General features: G+C 35.9%; 1 protein-coding gene across 4 annotated transcripts in view; it reads right to left on the bottom strand.

Annotated features, from left to right (window-relative positions):
- The window catches only part of grid2 (glutamate receptor, ionotropic, delta 2), a 382,152-nt gene that overhangs the window by 16,547 nt on the left and 347,618 nt on the right, over positions 1-17,987 (bottom strand). For all 4 annotated transcript variants that reach the window (XR_006155441.1, XR_006155442.1, XM_042729881.1 and 1 more), the window contains exon 14: positions 7,916-8,082. Coding sequence is in view for 2 of the 4 variants with exons in the window: in XM_042729881.1 (XP_042585815.1) it covers positions 7,916-8,082 (167 nt within the window). In the remaining 2 variants the exon portion in view is untranslated. The remainder of the gene's footprint in view (positions 1-7,915; positions 8,083-17,987) is intronic.

The raw sequence follows: 17,987 nt of genomic DNA, 5'->3' as shown, positions 1-17,987 counted from the left end.
TTAGTGTAATTATATTAACACACTAACATCCAGATTAACTTTACACTATCTAAAATAAAATTTATGATATGATTTCATGAGGCTTCAAAAATGTGCACTTTTGACACTTAAAATCTGATGCTCTCCCTGCAGTCTCTCACAGAGAAACAACAGCTTCGCATCAGCAGACATTTTATTTGTTCTTTATTCCCTCTCCTCCCAAAATGGAGTGATGAATGGAGGGAAAGGTGAGTGAGGATGAGGAGAGGGAGATAAGTGGTGTGCGTGCCGAACAAGTTGTGCTTGACTGACAAGCCAGGGCAAATGCAAGCAACAAATTCACCTGTGTTTTTGTCTTTGAACTGCCATATCAGTGACCAGTCACAGTCAAGAGAGTTCAGCTGGCTGCAGTCCATGTTCAATATCGGGGGCTAAACAAAAAAAATTTGGCTCTGTTAACAGCCCAAGTCCAGATCAACCTGATTCTCCATGACAACTGGGTGATCTGGTAACTGCAACAAGCTTTTATTTAAGACCTCAGTATGACACTGAGCTTGATTCTCTGTCTCTCGGTGTGCCGGGTTGCGGTAGTGCTTCAAACTCATTTTTCTGTTCTTCGGGGATAATGCAGGTGGGGATTTGCGGTTCGCTCCTCAGGTCTGTCTGTCATGTAGTCTCCTCGCTCGCCTCTTGGGCCCTGTGCGCTGATTTGAGTGTGGACTGCTGGAGCTGTTGCTATGGCAACCAGCTGCGGCAGAAATGATCACGTTATTAGATGTCTCTGACTGCGGGGAGACAAACTACTTGATAAGAGCTGGGAAAACACGATGAGAAAAGGAACAAAAAGACAAAGCCAAGCAGTTTTTTTTTTGCCTTGGAAATACAGAAGGAATTTCTTCTCAGCTTATCAATATGAATCAGAACATCTGAGGGATGCTGAGGGATGCTAGACATTTCAAAAGATTGGGAAAGACAAATATCAGTATAATCACCACTTGTTTGATTTAATCTCTATGCCTAACATATCTATACTATATATATATATATATATATATATATATATATATATATATATATATATATATATATATATATATATATATATATACATACACACACACATTAAAGTAAGATTGAAGATGCTGTAATATTTCTAAGTCTCTACGTTCAGTGAGGGAACACTCTGGATTGCAGTGCAAGTTAAGCTGATGCTGATCACTTGTCCCTTATTTTCTGTATAAAAAAGGCAGCAAAAATCTAGGTTACAGTAATGCACTTACAATGGAAGTGAATGGGGCCAATCTGTAAATGTCAAAATAATCACTGTTTCAACAGTACAGCCACAAGACAAAAACAATACGCATGTTAACATGATTTTAGTGTGAAACAAATCCCTTGCTAACCTTTTCTGTGTAAAGTTATATCTTAGTTTCCAAGACGACGTAACATCATAAATCCATAAATATCATTCAAATTATGATTTAAACTGCTTAAATTAAAGCTCAAATAATACACAACTTGCAACAAAAGAATTAATGGAAGTGCTTTTATATACTTCACATTTCTTCTTTTAAAGGGGTCATAAAGTAAGGAAACAAAATTCCCTTGATCTTTTGAAATATGAGAGGTCACTGTACTTTAAAAAAATCCTGTAAGTTTCAGAACTTAGTCTAAAAACAGCTTATCTTGAAGTTAATCTGCCAAAACGACAGCTTGTGGAATGTATTTCTTTATGATGTAACAGTGTGGATAAACACCGCCTCTGCAGAAGATGATCAGCGCCTGCTTCTACATCACTGCCTGTTTAGCCCCGCCCCCCAATTCTACATCCCTGCCTATTTAGCTTCACCCACTGATTCACGTATGTAGTGTATAAAATAAGAGAAGCAAATGTAGGTCTACGCAAAAACCAAATAATAAAGATGGCTTCGAAGACAAGACGCTGTGCAGCACCAGGGTCTTGTTATACTGGATCTGCAGTAATGTTGCAAGTGCGAGTAACTGTTTTTATTATGTGATCACTATTACTTTGTTTGTTATTACAGATCATTTGAGTACTGAGTATTTATGCGTATGTTAACCTAAATAACAGCAGCATCCATTCATGAAGGATGTACACTGTCAAACATACACAAGTATTAGCCAATCATAACAGTGATGTTTACTTTCGAGTCTACAATCAGCCATGCCTATTCAAACAAAGCATTCTGATGAGGGGGGTCATGATGAGGGGGGTTAGAATATTACTTATATTAGTATTTTAGTTTTTTGATATTATGTTCTTGGTTGTATTATTATTGGTAATCAGAGAACAGTACAAAATAATAAAAAAGGCAGTTAAATCTTCCAAACAGGCTTCATTCACTTGTTTTGCAACAAAAAGACGGACAAGTTTTTTTTTTTTTTTTTTTTGTGGTAATCAACATTATGCCACAAATGTTGTCAATTGAGCTTAACTGGTACTGAACCCAGACTATTCCTTTAAGCTAAGGGAAAATTCACTTCAATTAGTCAATAATTAGGATAATTAAAGGTGTAATAGTATGGGATATGGGATGTGTTCAATTCCCCCGCCTCTGTTTATGTTGAATCGCTCAGGCGGTAGAAATCTGCAGTGTTAACATTGTATTTATTTACCAAGCTCAGCGCTTTCAACGGCAGAAGTGTACTGCAGCTCTGTTCTAATGATTTCTATCAGCTGGACAATGAGTCCAAAATGTCATGTGTTCCCAGCACCATTTGCTAAGGGACTGACTTTGTGTAAACAGGCGACATGTGGCCATAACCAGGCTGACATGGGTATCTGCCCTGAGGAGTATAAGCAAGCTCACATCTGTCCTGGAAATTGACTGGCACTGTGGGCTGCAAATGTCAGGTATAAGTGGCAATCGCTCTAGAGTCTGCCATTTTTAATAGGGTAATTGGTCTTCACTCTTGGTCTTCACTCCTCTAATAACCCTGCTGATGAAAACAACAAGATGCAACTAGATTTGTACATTTTATGAAGGAAATATGAGTAGTGGTAGCCTGCACAAAATGCACTGCCATGATGCTAAGGTGTTGGGCATGGTTGCCATGCTGTTATGTTGTTGCTAAGGTATTCTGAGTGGTCTTAAGAACATTGCTATGTCATTGCTAGGGTAATGGGTTCAAAACAAAACAGTCTTAATCAAAATATCAAGTCTATGATAATTTGATTCCTATATGACTAAGGAATATTTTCCACCCATCTCTTCAACCAAAATTGTTCAGGGCTGCGTTTCCCGAAACCTCCTTAACACTACATCATTCTTAAGTTGTACCTTAACCCTGTACCTTATCATTAATACGTGTCTCCCTGAAACATTCTTAGTTAAGTATACCTTTCGTTGGTCTGGACCACTCTATATCTTATAACTTTTCACAGTTCTTTACATCTCATTCTATACGAATATAATTGTTGTGCAAACTCAAAGATGGCGCTGTCTGTGGAGCCATATAGTGTATTAAAACTTATAAATTCAGCAGTTTTTAGATCTTGTTGGTCCGATTTTGTCGAGACAAATTTAGCTGCTTGTGGCTCTCCTCTTTCTCTCTTTGTCTCTTTTTCTCTGTAATAGTAGCTGTTGATTATATGTTTCTCCTGTTGCGTTTTTATTGGGTAGGTCACCAAAAACTAAAATTTGTGATTTACACCAATATGAAATGCGGCTGCTGGGCAATCGACCCTGGTTGTGGAGTAAATGAAGACACGATGAAAATGAAGACATGATAATATAAATGAACCATTCAAAGGCCAGTGCAGGTATACTGCCAGTTAGTGATATAGACTATGTTATAGGCCATTATAGGCTATATATAGGCAATATAGGCTAGGCTATAGGCCATGAGGTTGCGGGTTCGTGCACTCATTTCAAAATTATATAAAATATCCAAAGGGTTGGATTGAGTTTGCAATTCGGATAATTTTTTTAAGCCCCCATGAGTCCTTATAAATGCAATTTCAACTATTTCTGAAGTGCTTCTTGTTGGAAAGCACTCTTACCACAATGTTTTTCTGTAGGACTTGTGTAGGCCCAAGGTGTTATTTTTTCTCTCTCTTCTGTTAAAAGCTGTTAAATTATTTAGCAGTGTCTTGTGTATGTTTTATTCCTTGGTTTTTTTATGTGGTGCCCACTGGGAGGTGCTCTGGGCATATATTTTTCTTTCTTGGTTTTCTTCACTGATGTGATGTATGTTGCAAAGCAAAAGTACAAGTTTCACACAAATTAGTTGCGTTCTAACATGAAAGAGTTGTGTGTCTTTATTTAAAATCAACACTTCCTCACATAACACAGTGAAGCAGCCCATGCATAGAATGAATAATTAATTCTCTAGCCATTGATATCAACAAATTCAGCACCACCGCCATGGACAGCACCTGGTAACGTCACAAGTAAGAAGGTATATCTTAAGCAACCTTCTATGGTATAATTTGGGGGACATGTCTAGAAATGGTACACCTTTAGTTAAGGCATACCTTTTTTAGAGTCTTAGTAGCGCACTAAGAGACAGCGTTATCGAGAAACACAGCCCTGATCCTTAAAAATCAAAGTATGAGCTTTAGTAATCCAAAATAATTAAATAAATAAATAAATTAAAATTTTGTAAAATAAAAAGATGGCAACTGTTTAAACATCTCAAGACATATCAAATACAACGTGAAAGAAAGGACTCTACTTACTCTAAATGCTAAGCTTTTATTCAAAACACCTAAAATACCCTCTCTGTCGCTCTTTATTTCACACCCTTTATCTCTCTCTCTTTCCCATGCCTCCAGTGTAAACCCAACACACCAATCAATAATGTGTAATTTAGAGCTCAACCTAAGAAATAATGATTTTGCAATTGCCCATACATGCCAGATTATAAACCACATGTACTCAATAAACAATAAACTCCCTGATATTTTTGGATTGGTAGCAGACTACATCAATCTATACATTTACACACAAAAACATGTTCACACACAAACCAGTGGCGGCTGGTGATTTTCAAGAAGGGGGAAACACAAATGTCATTTATCAAAAGGCAAAACATTACTCTAAAATGCTGCTTCTCAAAATATTACTAAATAATCAACAAATATTTGACCAAGGACAGAAATGTGTTTCTACAATATTTACAAATAGCAATATGCAAGGAATTTTTTGTTACAGTAAATTTGTTACTACTTCTGATGCACTTTTCCTTTTCTAATCAAAAAAAAAAAAAAAAAAAAAAAAAAACAGTGCTCAATAAAACTGTTTTATTGTATTGACATGGCATATAAATTTGGGCTGCAGGATATTGAAAAAAAAATGCCATTGCAATATTTATCTGTGAAATATATAGAGATTTGACAAAATACAGAAATGATTACTAAATGACATGAACAGTTCTATTTAAAAATAATTAGAATAGGTAAGTATTAAAAAATATAACAATATTTGTCTAAATGTCTTTGTTTTATAAACATTAAGCTTTTACTTTGGTGGTTTTCTGGCAAATAAATACATGTGTGTTCATCTACATGTGTGCTACTGAAGATACAGTGTTTCTGTGACTCAGATTAGCTTGGTTCACAGGGAATGAACTGAGCTGCTGTGAGAGACGCTGAACACCGTATCATGAGCACTAAGTCACATTGCGATATCAATTTTATTTCGATATATCGTGCAGCCTTAATACAAATTGTAGTTTATCCAATACAAATAACGCTCATGCTGCTCTCACAGACCTGCACTAAAAGACAGCATCCAGGCTGAACCCAAAAAATGCTGTGTTTAGAGCCTTTTGATCAATCAACATCAATCTTCCTCTATTAATTAAATCTATGGTTCAGGTGGCTGCCATAAACTCCAACTGAAGAACAAATGCAGTGGGACTCTATGGGCTGGACATCTACAGAATTCTACAAAGCAGATTGCATTAAATATGTAATTTTTTCTTACTAAAAGTGAAATATTCAGAGAATTATATGTAATTTACACACAGAATATTCACGTATAGATAATTTGACAAGTTGTCAAGGTGCATCTGTGGTTCCTTTTCAGTATCCTGACAAAAATGCATGCGTTTAGTCCCATGGAAACAACAGATGGAAGATGGTGATCTGTGGTTTGGAATGGTAAAAGCTCTTTAAAATCCATAGGATTTTACAAAGAGCAACTGTACCTAGAGGAAAATGTAAATGATTAAGGTGCACTTTCACTACAGTACGGTTGCTATGTATATTCCTTTTGGTACCTTATTATCATTTCAGTGTTTTGTCAAGTTTTCCTCTTTATCTTCCCTCTGTGGGCTACTTTACTTATGCACTATGGCATGTTTGTTCAGCTACTACACTAGCATGTTCTCTCTTCAGACTCCTGGTGATGAGTAAATGCAGAGCATGTATTGACTTTACCCCAACAATGGCTCCATCACACCATGCTATCATATTTTTCTCAGTCTATCACTATACTGGTATTTCAATAGCAATAGAAATTTTTCACTCAGAGTGAGCGATTTAACATGGCGTGGATCTCTATTCAGCTCCCCATATTGTAGCAGTGAAGCGGAAAAACATGTTCCTGCTATTAAGAATCGTATGTTGATACATTTGATCTCCACTGGTGCTGTATTTACTGCCCAGAAGCACTGCCTCTTAGGTGAGGCAAAAGAGTCTTTTCACTTGAAGAATTGAGCTCAGTTGACTGGCTACATTTGAAAACCTATTATAAAACACTCTCATATAATTCTGGTAAGCAATTTCCTGTCCATTGTTTCAGAAACCATAGGAAACTTTTTAAATTGCTCTTTTAAAATTAAAGTTGATAGCTGTCCAAGACCACAACAATGACGGGGGAAAAATAAAATGTGCATGTCAATTAATAGTCTGTTTATGTTAATAAGGACCGCACACCTTTAGTGGATTTCAGGCAACACGCTGCTCAGCACATAGATGGAAATAAATAAAAAGAAATTGTGAGGCCCAACAGGGAAGTGTTTTTAAAATCATAAACGCAAGACCTATCATTAATGAATTTTAACAGGGGAGACCATGAATGTGGTTGTAACACTTTTTAAGAAGTTTGTGTGTGTGTGTGTGTGTGTGTGTGTGTGTGTGTGTGTGTGTGAAATTTAGCTCAAACTTTGGCATAATTTTCTCATACTTGTCTGCTACAAATTAGTATAATTTTTATAACTTTTAAGACTAGAAAATACAAACTTTTTGCATTTTAAGTTTTGCATATGCATTCATTTTAAACAAATTAACTTTTTTAAAGTATGTATTGTATATTTATTTTTATTATAATTTATATTAAAATTAAAATGTCATTTTTTTTTTTTTTTTTATAAAAATTACAAATATATTCTAAAACAACAAACTGGTTGAAAAATAGTAATGAACAAACACATGAAACATTTGTCCTACATGAAACACACTGTCCTATTTTGTTCCATCCTTGTAGGTCCAGTAGAATTAAATGAAGAAAGCAATGCTAAAACCCTTCCTGTATGCTTAGAAATGATAATTCGAGGTTTGTTCTTACATTTAGATGAAAGTTTTAGATAAGATTGAAATTTAAAATCCAACAAGAGAATTAAAAGATATCAATTCTGTCCTATAATAGTAAGCGGACCAAATTCTACCTCAAAATAATTATGATTTTTTTTTGTACAGTACTTTTTTTGGGACTTACTTTGAATTTCACAACTGTCTATTGTCACTCATGTATAATAATGATTTCATCCCTATACCTACTTTCTAAGTGGTTAAAATGACCACTTAATTCAGCCCATGTTACATCCATCCCTGGTCTACAATATTTGAGAATTCACAATCTCAGACTTTAAATGCCAAATTTAAATAAAAAAAATCCTTCTTGTATAACAGAAGGACCCCAGAGACGACTGGCTACATATGGATAATAAGAGTCTCATCATACAGTACCTCTGAGAGAAGATGTCCCTGTAGGGACTGCCATGCTGCATCGCGATGCCGTAGCCCCTGTCAGCCACATTGTTGCTCACGGTGTAGAGCGAGCAGTCCTCGTCATTAATGGCCACATACTCCAGCACAGCTGCATCCCACACAAATGCAAAACGCCCGTACTTCACCTAAGAGGGTGAGAAAAAAGACACACGTATGTACACAAAAGACAGGAGAGTTTTGCGAGACTTGATTGAAATCACGCTCAAAGAAAAACAGAGAGGCATCATGAGGGCGAATTCAAAACCAAATCAGATGGGAACAAACTGTCCATAAATAATTCGACCAGGTGCTGGACATATTAGCAAAAGTGGCTAGTCCACATAAAGCTGCACTGCTTATAAAAACAATCATGTCTGAATTAAAGCTGACCTATTATGCCCCTTTTCACAAGATGTAATGTAAGCCTCAGGTGTCCTCATAATGTGTCTGTGAAGTTTCAGCTCAAAATACCCCACAGAGCATTTATCATATCATTCTGAAAATGCCAATTTTGAGTGGAAGCTTTGTGCATGTCACTTTAAATACAAATGAGCTGCTGCTCCACACCCCTTTTCCAGAATAGGGCTGTGTCTTTACAGCTCTTACCTGATTTTCCCTTTTCACTTTTTCTGGGTTGGTAGGTGCACCGGGGACATTTAAGTGTTTATAGCACTTAAACAATTTTTTATTTTTTTTTTATGATAAAAAAAAGGATGTTTTAAATAACATCCTAGAAGGCCCTCACTACTCTTTTACCATGAATCGTTTATTAAGTACAGCTGAAAAGTGATGCACAAGGACATTTTACATCTTCAAACTATGTCGAGTCGCGATTTCTAAATCTGATTTCTACTGAAACAGAAAGTAAGCAGAAATGACCCTTGCTACAATATAGGTCTCTAAATACTCGTAAGATTTCCTCTTTGATTGAAAATAAACATTTCAACAGCTCCAGAAATTTATCTTAGGCTCTACGAAAGAACTGGATTCTAAAAAAGGCCTATGTTTATTCACAACTACAGACAAAAAAGATATCCTTGAACAAGTCAGGTGAAAGATGGCCTCTATCCTCTGAGAGAACATTTCAAGGTTACAAAAGCTTTGCCTAAAAAATCAATGTGCTTTTAATGAAAACCAGAGAGCTTTCTTTTTTCCAGCTCAAGTCAATCTGCGTTTCAACATCCAAGGATATATTTTATAGCGACCTCATTCTCAAATACGGTAAACTGTTCATGTAAAATATGTACTCACATTTGCGTGGGTATTTTGGTGCTAGACGAATCAGACTTTTTAGGCAGAAACATTTTAATAGCCTGCTCATGAAATTTTCAGGCATTTCAAAACAGTCTGCAACAGGACAGAGCTAGATCAGAGAGACTGCCTTCAGAGAAAATCACTATTAAATGAGTAAACATCTTATTTACTCCAAACGGCTTACCAGACATAGCGTGTAACAACAGGTCAGTCTGCTAAAGCACTAAAATGGGCTTCGAGTGGCTCCTGGCTTCAGAAAACACTGAGAATATTCTCACACTGAGAGCTTATTTTGATAAGAGCAGCAGTCATTTCACTGCAACGAATGCAGATGCAACTTCACCGCTGCACCGCGGGCTTCAACTGATAACTATCTACCTCATTCCGAGTCCCTTCAAAGGTGTCCAATATGCTTGGGTGCTTGTTTTATACTAGAGTGAAGAGCTTTACAAATGTGTCAATTACAGTTTTCAGTTATATTCACTATGTAAACATTGAGAAATGTATTTTGCTGACTCCAAAATAAAAGCATGTGCTAATATGGCTAGCACCCACCTGCATTTAAGCAGATCAAGTACTGGCTAAACATTACATCACCTAATTAATATTCATATTCAACATTCATATTTAATATTCATATAAATTAATATTCATTACGTAATGATGCATGATATATCATCAGCTACTGGGCTTGGTTTAGCTATTTGTTTTGGTTGATATTGGATATTTAACTGAAAAGATAATTTTCCCAATTTGCCATCATCTAACACTCACATCAGGTTTATCTTTAAAAACAATAATAATGTGATTCCTAAATTCATTTGTAGCATTTAGAATGATAAAAATAGTACTGAATTTAAAACCATAATAATAATAATATGATTATAAAAACAGTTAAATATCTTACAGAATGAACATATAGATGAACTAGCTTGATGTTACATCTCCTAATCAATATTCATAATGAAAAAAATAGTACTATATATATATATATATATATATATATATAAATATATATATATATATATAGTGTACTCTGAATGCTACATCTTTTTAGTAGTATGTGTTCCTATTTAATTTTTAGTTTTTTTACACAGACAAGAAAAAACCCACAAAAGATCTCACAATCTCAAACATAACAACATTAAATTGAGAAGCTGAATGAAGATTGTTCTGTTATACCGGAGGCCTTTTCTATTGATTCTAATTCAATTGAACTCAGACAGCAGAGGAAAAATTGCCCGTGGTACAACCGCAGTTGGAAAAATTGCCATAACTGCATTATAATGGGCAAGTGTCACAAAAGGTGAGTGAAAGAGAAAAACTTCTTGACCTGGAGCACATTACAGACAGGAAAGTGAAGCATGTCTCAGAGTCCTGCAGCCCTGCAGCCATAGCAATCAAAGGGGCTGTGTTTTTAATTGTGCCAAGGTAATTATTTCAGGCCATTTTCCCTAAAACAAACAATGCTCAGTGCATCCTAATCAGTACATTGTTTTTAAAGGAGGCATCAAGCACATGCCCTCATTACATTCATATTCACCCATACATATTCAGCGTTTCCTGAGTTTCCACTGAGTTAAAGTTAAAGGAACACATTGGATGCGATTGTATTGAAATGTGGTGCCCGCAACGCTCTCATGGTTTCAGTGGCTTGGGAAAATGACAACACTCTATAAAAACAGCAGGTTTCTTCTGATGTTTGGTGAGAAGTAAGCCCTATAGTATGAAACGAATCAAAGCTTTTATGAAATCAATAACTTCCAAAAGGACACAGCTGCATATTTTGACGAGGTACAGAGTTTTTTTTTCCCCTTTCTTTTCAAAACCTAGTTCATTTGAAGTTATCTAAGTGAATCATGTACACACTAATACTGCATCACCTTTATTGCGGACACACATTTAATTAGGAAAGAACAGCTCAAAGAAATATTATATCTTCCCCAGAACAGCAGTAAATGTGAGTGCTAAAAGGATATATAGATATTGCTCCAACATTATCTAAGGCACGACACATATTTCCCAAAATGCAGCATAGTTTTACTTCCTTCGCCCACGTTTGTTCAGGTGTAAGTGTAGTAGGCGTAATTTCAGATATTTTCCAAATGTGTTTGCCTGCTAGTCATCATATCCTGGGTTTTCCAACCACATATTTTTAATGTGAATTTTAAGATCATATTAAAAGTGCTGGATAGAAACACCAAGATGTGGATACAATTTACAATATGTGCAGAAAAACTTTTTAATCAGTTTTAAACATGTAAAGACTACATGTGCATAAACAATGGAAAGATGATGGATTTACTGAAATTCCTAGATGCACATCAAAAAAAAAAAAAAAAAAAAAAAAAAAACCCTGGCCTGGAAATTCTGCCTTAACATGGATGAAAACATAGCAATCCTTTCATTTGTAGCATTCATCAGACTGGTTTTGAGTTGCAGGGCAAAACATGTTGGATTTATGTGGTCAAGATGAAATATAACTGGTCATGTTTCTGTTTGAAACAGTAAGATAAATATTTTTCTATTTATTCTAAAATAAATAAACCCTTCTCTATTCTCCATCTCAGTTCTTAGCTTGAATCCCCTTAATCAGGTTCTGACTCTAAAAGGTCAAAAGCATAAGAGGCTTCAGAAACCGTGCTCTAGAGAACCCGAGGAAGTGTGGAGAGAGGTCTGCTTCATTTGATGAAGGAGGACATTCCTGCTGAGTGATCATCTCCCAGGACGACATTACTGAGAGACAATCAGCTTTGTCCTCGGCTTTCCTGCTGAGACTTCTTCAAAAGGCCTGGGCTCAAGGTCCCAGAGGCCATCTTGCCAGCCACAAGACTTTGTACAGAACAGCCTGACCTCCATTAAGGTCGGCTTCGTTCTGTTTCGAGAATTGGTCCCCAGCGATAAAGTGGGTTCTCTTTCCTTTCTAACCGAGGCACTTATTCATTAGATCCATTTATGTTTAAAAGATCCATATTCTTTCAGATTATTTTTTAACCCATGATTAATGCCTTTACCGAAACAGCCATGTATTTTCAAAAGGATCTAAAATAAAAATGTTTGTATAATTGCTACTTGCCTCAAGTGATGTTGCTGATGTTGATATATAAAAAAGCAGACAAAATTCATCAGTTTCAAATTCAAACTTTAACTGAGCTGAACTCGCTGTCACAAGAAAAAATCATGAGGAAAAAAAGAGAAAATGATATTTTAATTTATACTTTAAATTATACCTTGACTTCCTTTAGAGATGCAAAGTGGTTAGCAGTCATTTTAGGGTCTGCTTCAACCAAAGTGCTGCTTAAAAAGGATAGTTCACTAAAAAAAAAATAATTCTGTCATCATTTGAATTTGATTTCGACTATACAGCATTAATGGGGTCCAAAACAATGACTTTTATTGCATGGACAAAAATGTATATATAATATTCATTTAATTAATATATACAATATATCATTTAATTTTATCTCTCTCTCTCTCTGTGCTTCTGAGACAATATAAATGTCCAAATCTGCATGCAACAGAGAACCAGTGAAATGAATTTTACATACAGAGAGCATTGAGGAGTATCATTAATTAGCAGTTTTCAGAGATGGACAGCTGAGCAACGGTCTTCACTGGCTCTTACGTAGGGTACACTGAAAGCGCACACCCAGGTGGCCTGTGTTCGAATGTGCACTCGATATAGACAACATGGAGAGACACCAGTATGTGACAACTTCCTCTCCCATGTTTCCTCTCCTCTCTAATTGGCTTTGAGCTGTCATTAGTACTCTCTATCCTACAGAAAATGAAGGAAAAGCAATTAATAGTCCATCACAGACCATATGCAAAAGGACGCACCTCTTCCCAAAGACAGGATCTATAAGGGAGAGAGGAATAATTAGGCACAGATGTTTGAGAAACAGTCCAGGACAGCTCACTGAGCTAGAACTGAAATACTGTTGCTAATGGGATATGGCATGAATCTTTATTTTTCACTCCTATTTTTCAGTCTGTTGTTTTGCAATATTACAAATATGGTCATTAACTCCTTAAAGACTGATCTGATGTGAAGAATAATGAGGGATATTTGCAAAAACCCTGGCTTTAAAGACAGTTTACAGAGCAGTCTCTGTAGGTTGAAGAGATCTTGCTTTGCAAACCAAACCAAACCAAACCAAAACAAGCTTGTAAGATCACCTGATGCCACTTATTATTTTTTAAAGGGATAGTTCACCAAAAAACTTTACTTCCAGCATCATTTTCTCACCCTCATGTAATTTCAAACCTCAAAGAACATAAAATAAAATATTTTGAAGAAACACTGAGACATTCTTCATAATATCTTTTTTCTGTTTTCCAGAAGAAAGAAAATCACATGAGGGTAAGTAAATGAAAGTTTTTATTTTTGAATAAACTATCGCTTTACAAAACTATTGCGTAATAGATCATTTCAAAAAGTAGGAAGCACCATTCAGTAAATATAACAGCTTCCCGTATTTTTTCCCCAATATGAAAAAAGCTCATTATGTCAAAGTCACAGTTGTAACATTTTGCAGTCATATACTTGTCAATTTTTCATAATGCTCCAACACGAAAATGGCAAACAGCAGTGCGCTCAGCAGGGAGTGAACATTTGAGAGAGAATATGACGTGTAGGCTATTGATTGCTAAAACAGATGAATTATGCCTCTGACATTTAGTGGGAGTGGTGAACCAGAGAAAGAAGTATAATTCTCATTTTGTATTTTCATTTCTTATAAGAAAAGCATTGACTCTCATAGAAAATTGCTCTCCTTGGGAAAAATAATAATAATAAAAAAGAAAAGAAATGAAGGCCTATATTTAGCCTGGGCTGGTAGAAGTGCTGGTTCCTTGACAGGAGTCACCCACACTAAATCCGACCAGTACTGTATGTCACACAACTCCCTTTCCATTTAACACTGCTTTTACTCTGACTGTCTTTCCTGGCTGTATTGTCTAATCAATCAGTTTTGACACTAGTCTGTGTGTTCGTTTTTTGTCGAGTATCCATGAATCAAATTACTTCATTTGCGCTTGTTTGACAGTAAGTGGAAAACTGTTCATCCACAAATGTGTATCTGTGTGACATTAGTTTTGTTTAATCTACAATGGCAAAATATCTCTGGAAATGCAAAAAAGCACATTATAAGACATCTGAGATGTTCACATACAAGCTAAAATTCTTGCAAACAGCTCTCAAATTACTCAGTGGCTGACAGGAAGTATAAGTATGAGGGACACAACTGTTTTACACGGTTAATGACAATGGAAGCAATAAAAATCTGGCAATACAGACTTTCATTTCTCATCATATCATTTCAGATCTCTTTACTCACACACGCAGTGCTGACAAGAAAATCGCTTACATAAAGTTGTTTACATTCTGGGAAGATTGGGTGAAATGGCTAGTCAATATCGAGCAACTTACATTTTAGATAAAATACTGCCACTTATGTTTTTGTTTGCTCTGCCAACAGAAATAATTCCAAACAAAAACACAGTTAAATGAACCATTGTCTGTCTCCTGAATGAATCAGTCTGATTTTAACAAATGGTTTAGCTGTATGATTTAGTGACTCCTTCATAATGACGGCCTTTTGTCATCACCTACAGGGGCAATGATGTAACTGTAGAAAGAATCACTAAAAATATCTTAACCACTAACCAGGGTTCATACAGAAACTGCAAAATGAAATTCCAGGACTTTCAAGGACTTTTAAAGCACTACTTTTTTGGTTTTCAAGGACTAAGATCAGAGATCACAATAAAATTATTATCTTACAAATTCTAATAAATAAACATAAAACAAATTGTTACAAATAAAGTGCAGCATATGCAAAGCATGCATTGGCTGTGGCAACCTGAAAGGATACTATGGCAAAGTTGTTGCTTTCCTTATTCAAAGTGATTTTTTTTTTCATGAATATATGATTGACCTGAAGAGTAAAAGCTTTAGCATACATTTGGAAAGTTATGAGCTATATCATGCACGTAGACACTAGTGGTGTGACAGTAAACTTAGCTCACAAGATGAGACAAAATACAGATACTTGGTTTACTAGAGCTAGACAATATTTTAATATTATTTTTAAGAAACTGTCAATGACAAAATATTTGTCTCTCCAAATCAGGGTAGCGCCATTTTGGAAATTCTGAGCTGTACACAAGCAGCGTATGCTCTTCTGTATCAGCCGCGCCACAAGGATATATTTTTTACGTGTATTTACACTTTGGTTTGAAAGCAAACAGCGCATCGGCGCAACGGGGCTGACACACCCGCCTGCGTACAGCTCAGAATTGCCGAAATGGCGCTACGCTGATTTGGAGAGACACAGAGGAGAGGAATTGTTGAATAAAGTTGTTATTTTTGTTTTCTTTGTGTACAAAAAGTATTCTCGTCGCTTCATAATGTTATGGTTGAATCACTGATGGCAGATGGACTATTCTGACGATGCTTTTCATACTTTCCTGGACCTTGACACTGTTATTTATTTGGCAGTCTATGGGAGAGTCTTAAGCCTACCCGTTTTCATCCAAGATATCTTAAATTGTGTTCCGAAGACGAACAAAGCTTTTACGGGTTTGGAACGACATGGGAGTAAGTGATTAATGACAAAAATTTTCATTTTGCGGTGGAGTAACCCTTTAAGCAACCCAAACTCAACATTTTCAGAGGAAGACTTTTTGGACTGAGCTGCTGAGATGAAGACGTGCTCACAAAGCGCATCAGACTAATGTGCGTTCCTAAATAAAACCCAAACAAACAGCACATGCAATAAAAGACCGAGTGATATAATACAAGCACTATTAAATGTAAACTTTATACTGATATCGCGAGACCACTTTCAAGGAGTTATATCGGGAGATCCTGTGCACTCCCGGAAGCCAGGCGATACAGTTCTGTATTTATACCAGACATGCTGCATCATAAATTTTGTGAGAAAAGATTGTTTTTATCGAAAACAAAAATTAACACTAATTTTATATATACTGCCTTTTAAACATTTGAGTACTTTTCAAGTATCTTTTCATAAATATGGCTGTTTTCAAGGGTATTCAAGGACTTAAATTTAAAAAAGTCAAATTCAAGTACTTCAAGCACTTTAAGCACCTTGTACGAACCCTGACTAACAGACAACTGCATTTTCTGCATTCTTTGAACACTTCTCGACCAATCAGATTCCTACAGCAAGGTTCCATCTCTCCAAGTCTCTGAATGTTTGCATACAAATCTAAAATACACTGCAATGGTTAATTTAACTTTGCATTTGAGGCTATGTATAAGCTGCACTGTGCTTTTGATCATTTAGTCAAACACACCAGGGTGAGACGCAGCCTTCAAAAGAAAAGAAAAGAGGGTCTGTGCACATCCTTTTGAGCTTCCCACACAAAGGGCGAAAGATAAAGCAACTAAGACAGTCATGAGACTGCAAGTTTAGCCTCAGAGAATGTAGAGATTGATTGCAAAGAAAGTCATCTAAGCTCTCTGCAACAACACTTCTCTTCTACTCATAAAACAAATATTTAACATTACTTTAGCAATGATTCAGTTTTAAGGACAGCACTTTGCACAACTTTGTGTGACTTTTTGTAAGACATTAATTTTCAAAACCAGTGTCCTGTTCCAAAAACATAATTTCTTCCATTTCATTTACTGTGCTATAATGAGATATTGTGAACTTGCAAAAAAAATGCATTCTGTCAGAATATTAGCAGGGGCATTACCACCAGCCAAACCTTATGAAATAGCTGATCCAAAAATTAAAATTCTGTCATCGTTTACTCACCCTCATGCTATTCCAAACCCATACCACTTTGACTATTCTTCAAGACACAAATTAAGATATTAAAGGTTTCTGTTCTCCATTGAAAGTCCAGGTAACCAAAACTTAGAAGATCCAAAAAGGTCATAAAGGCCTCAGAAAATAAATCCATAGGAATTTCATAGAAATTGTGAAAAGATGTGATCAGTTTATATTATAAACAGGTTTAATGTAGGCTTTACATACATTTACATATGTGACCCTGGACCACAAAACCAGTCGTACGGGTCAATTTTTTGAGCAAATAAGTTTTCCATTGATGTATGGTTTGTTAGGATAGGACAATATTTGTTCGAGATACAACTATTTGAAAATCTGGAATCTGAGGGTGCAAAACATGATCTTTACTTAATATCCTAATGATTTTAGGCCTAAAAGAAAAATCGATAATTTTGACCCATACAATGTATTGTTGGCTATTGCTACAAATATACATGTGTGACTTATGACTGGTTTTGTGATCCGGGGTCACATATTGTCATATAAACAGAGCACACAAGAAATTTTTGAATGTGACAGTATAGCACAAACTTCTGTGTCCACCATTAAATTAATTCTGTTTTTAAGATTAACCAAAATGTAATGAGTTTGGAACTACATAAGGGTGAGTAAATTACAGAATTTACATTTTTGGGTGAATTACACCTTTAACTCCTTGCACAAACCAGCCAAAGACAACAGGGAAGAGGAACAAGGAAGGGAGTGAAATTTAGCTAGATTCAATGTCACTTCACCCTCCACCACGCCACAAACCGGAGTACAAGCTCTACCCGCCAAGACTTGGACCACAGGTCATTTTCTGTCCGTGATGTTGAAAGGTTACTGTTCTAGTCCAGAAAGTAACATTGCTGCTGGTCTTCTTAAAATTCTCTTAGTCTATTTGTGATGACAGCATGGATCAGTGGATGCATCTTGTCCATAGAGATGGAAAATACAGGCTTCACCAAATCCCTGCAAAGATGTGAGAAAAA

This window comes from Cyprinus carpio, chromosome B8 (genome assembly GCF_018340385.1).
Source record: "Cyprinus carpio isolate SPL01 chromosome B8, ASM1834038v1, whole genome shotgun sequence".
Classification (NCBI taxonomy): Eukaryota; Metazoa; Chordata; class Actinopteri; order Cypriniformes; family Cyprinidae; genus Cyprinus; species Cyprinus carpio.
Note: the sequence above shows the minus strand (reverse complement) of the source record. Positions and strands in the feature narration are given on the sequence as shown.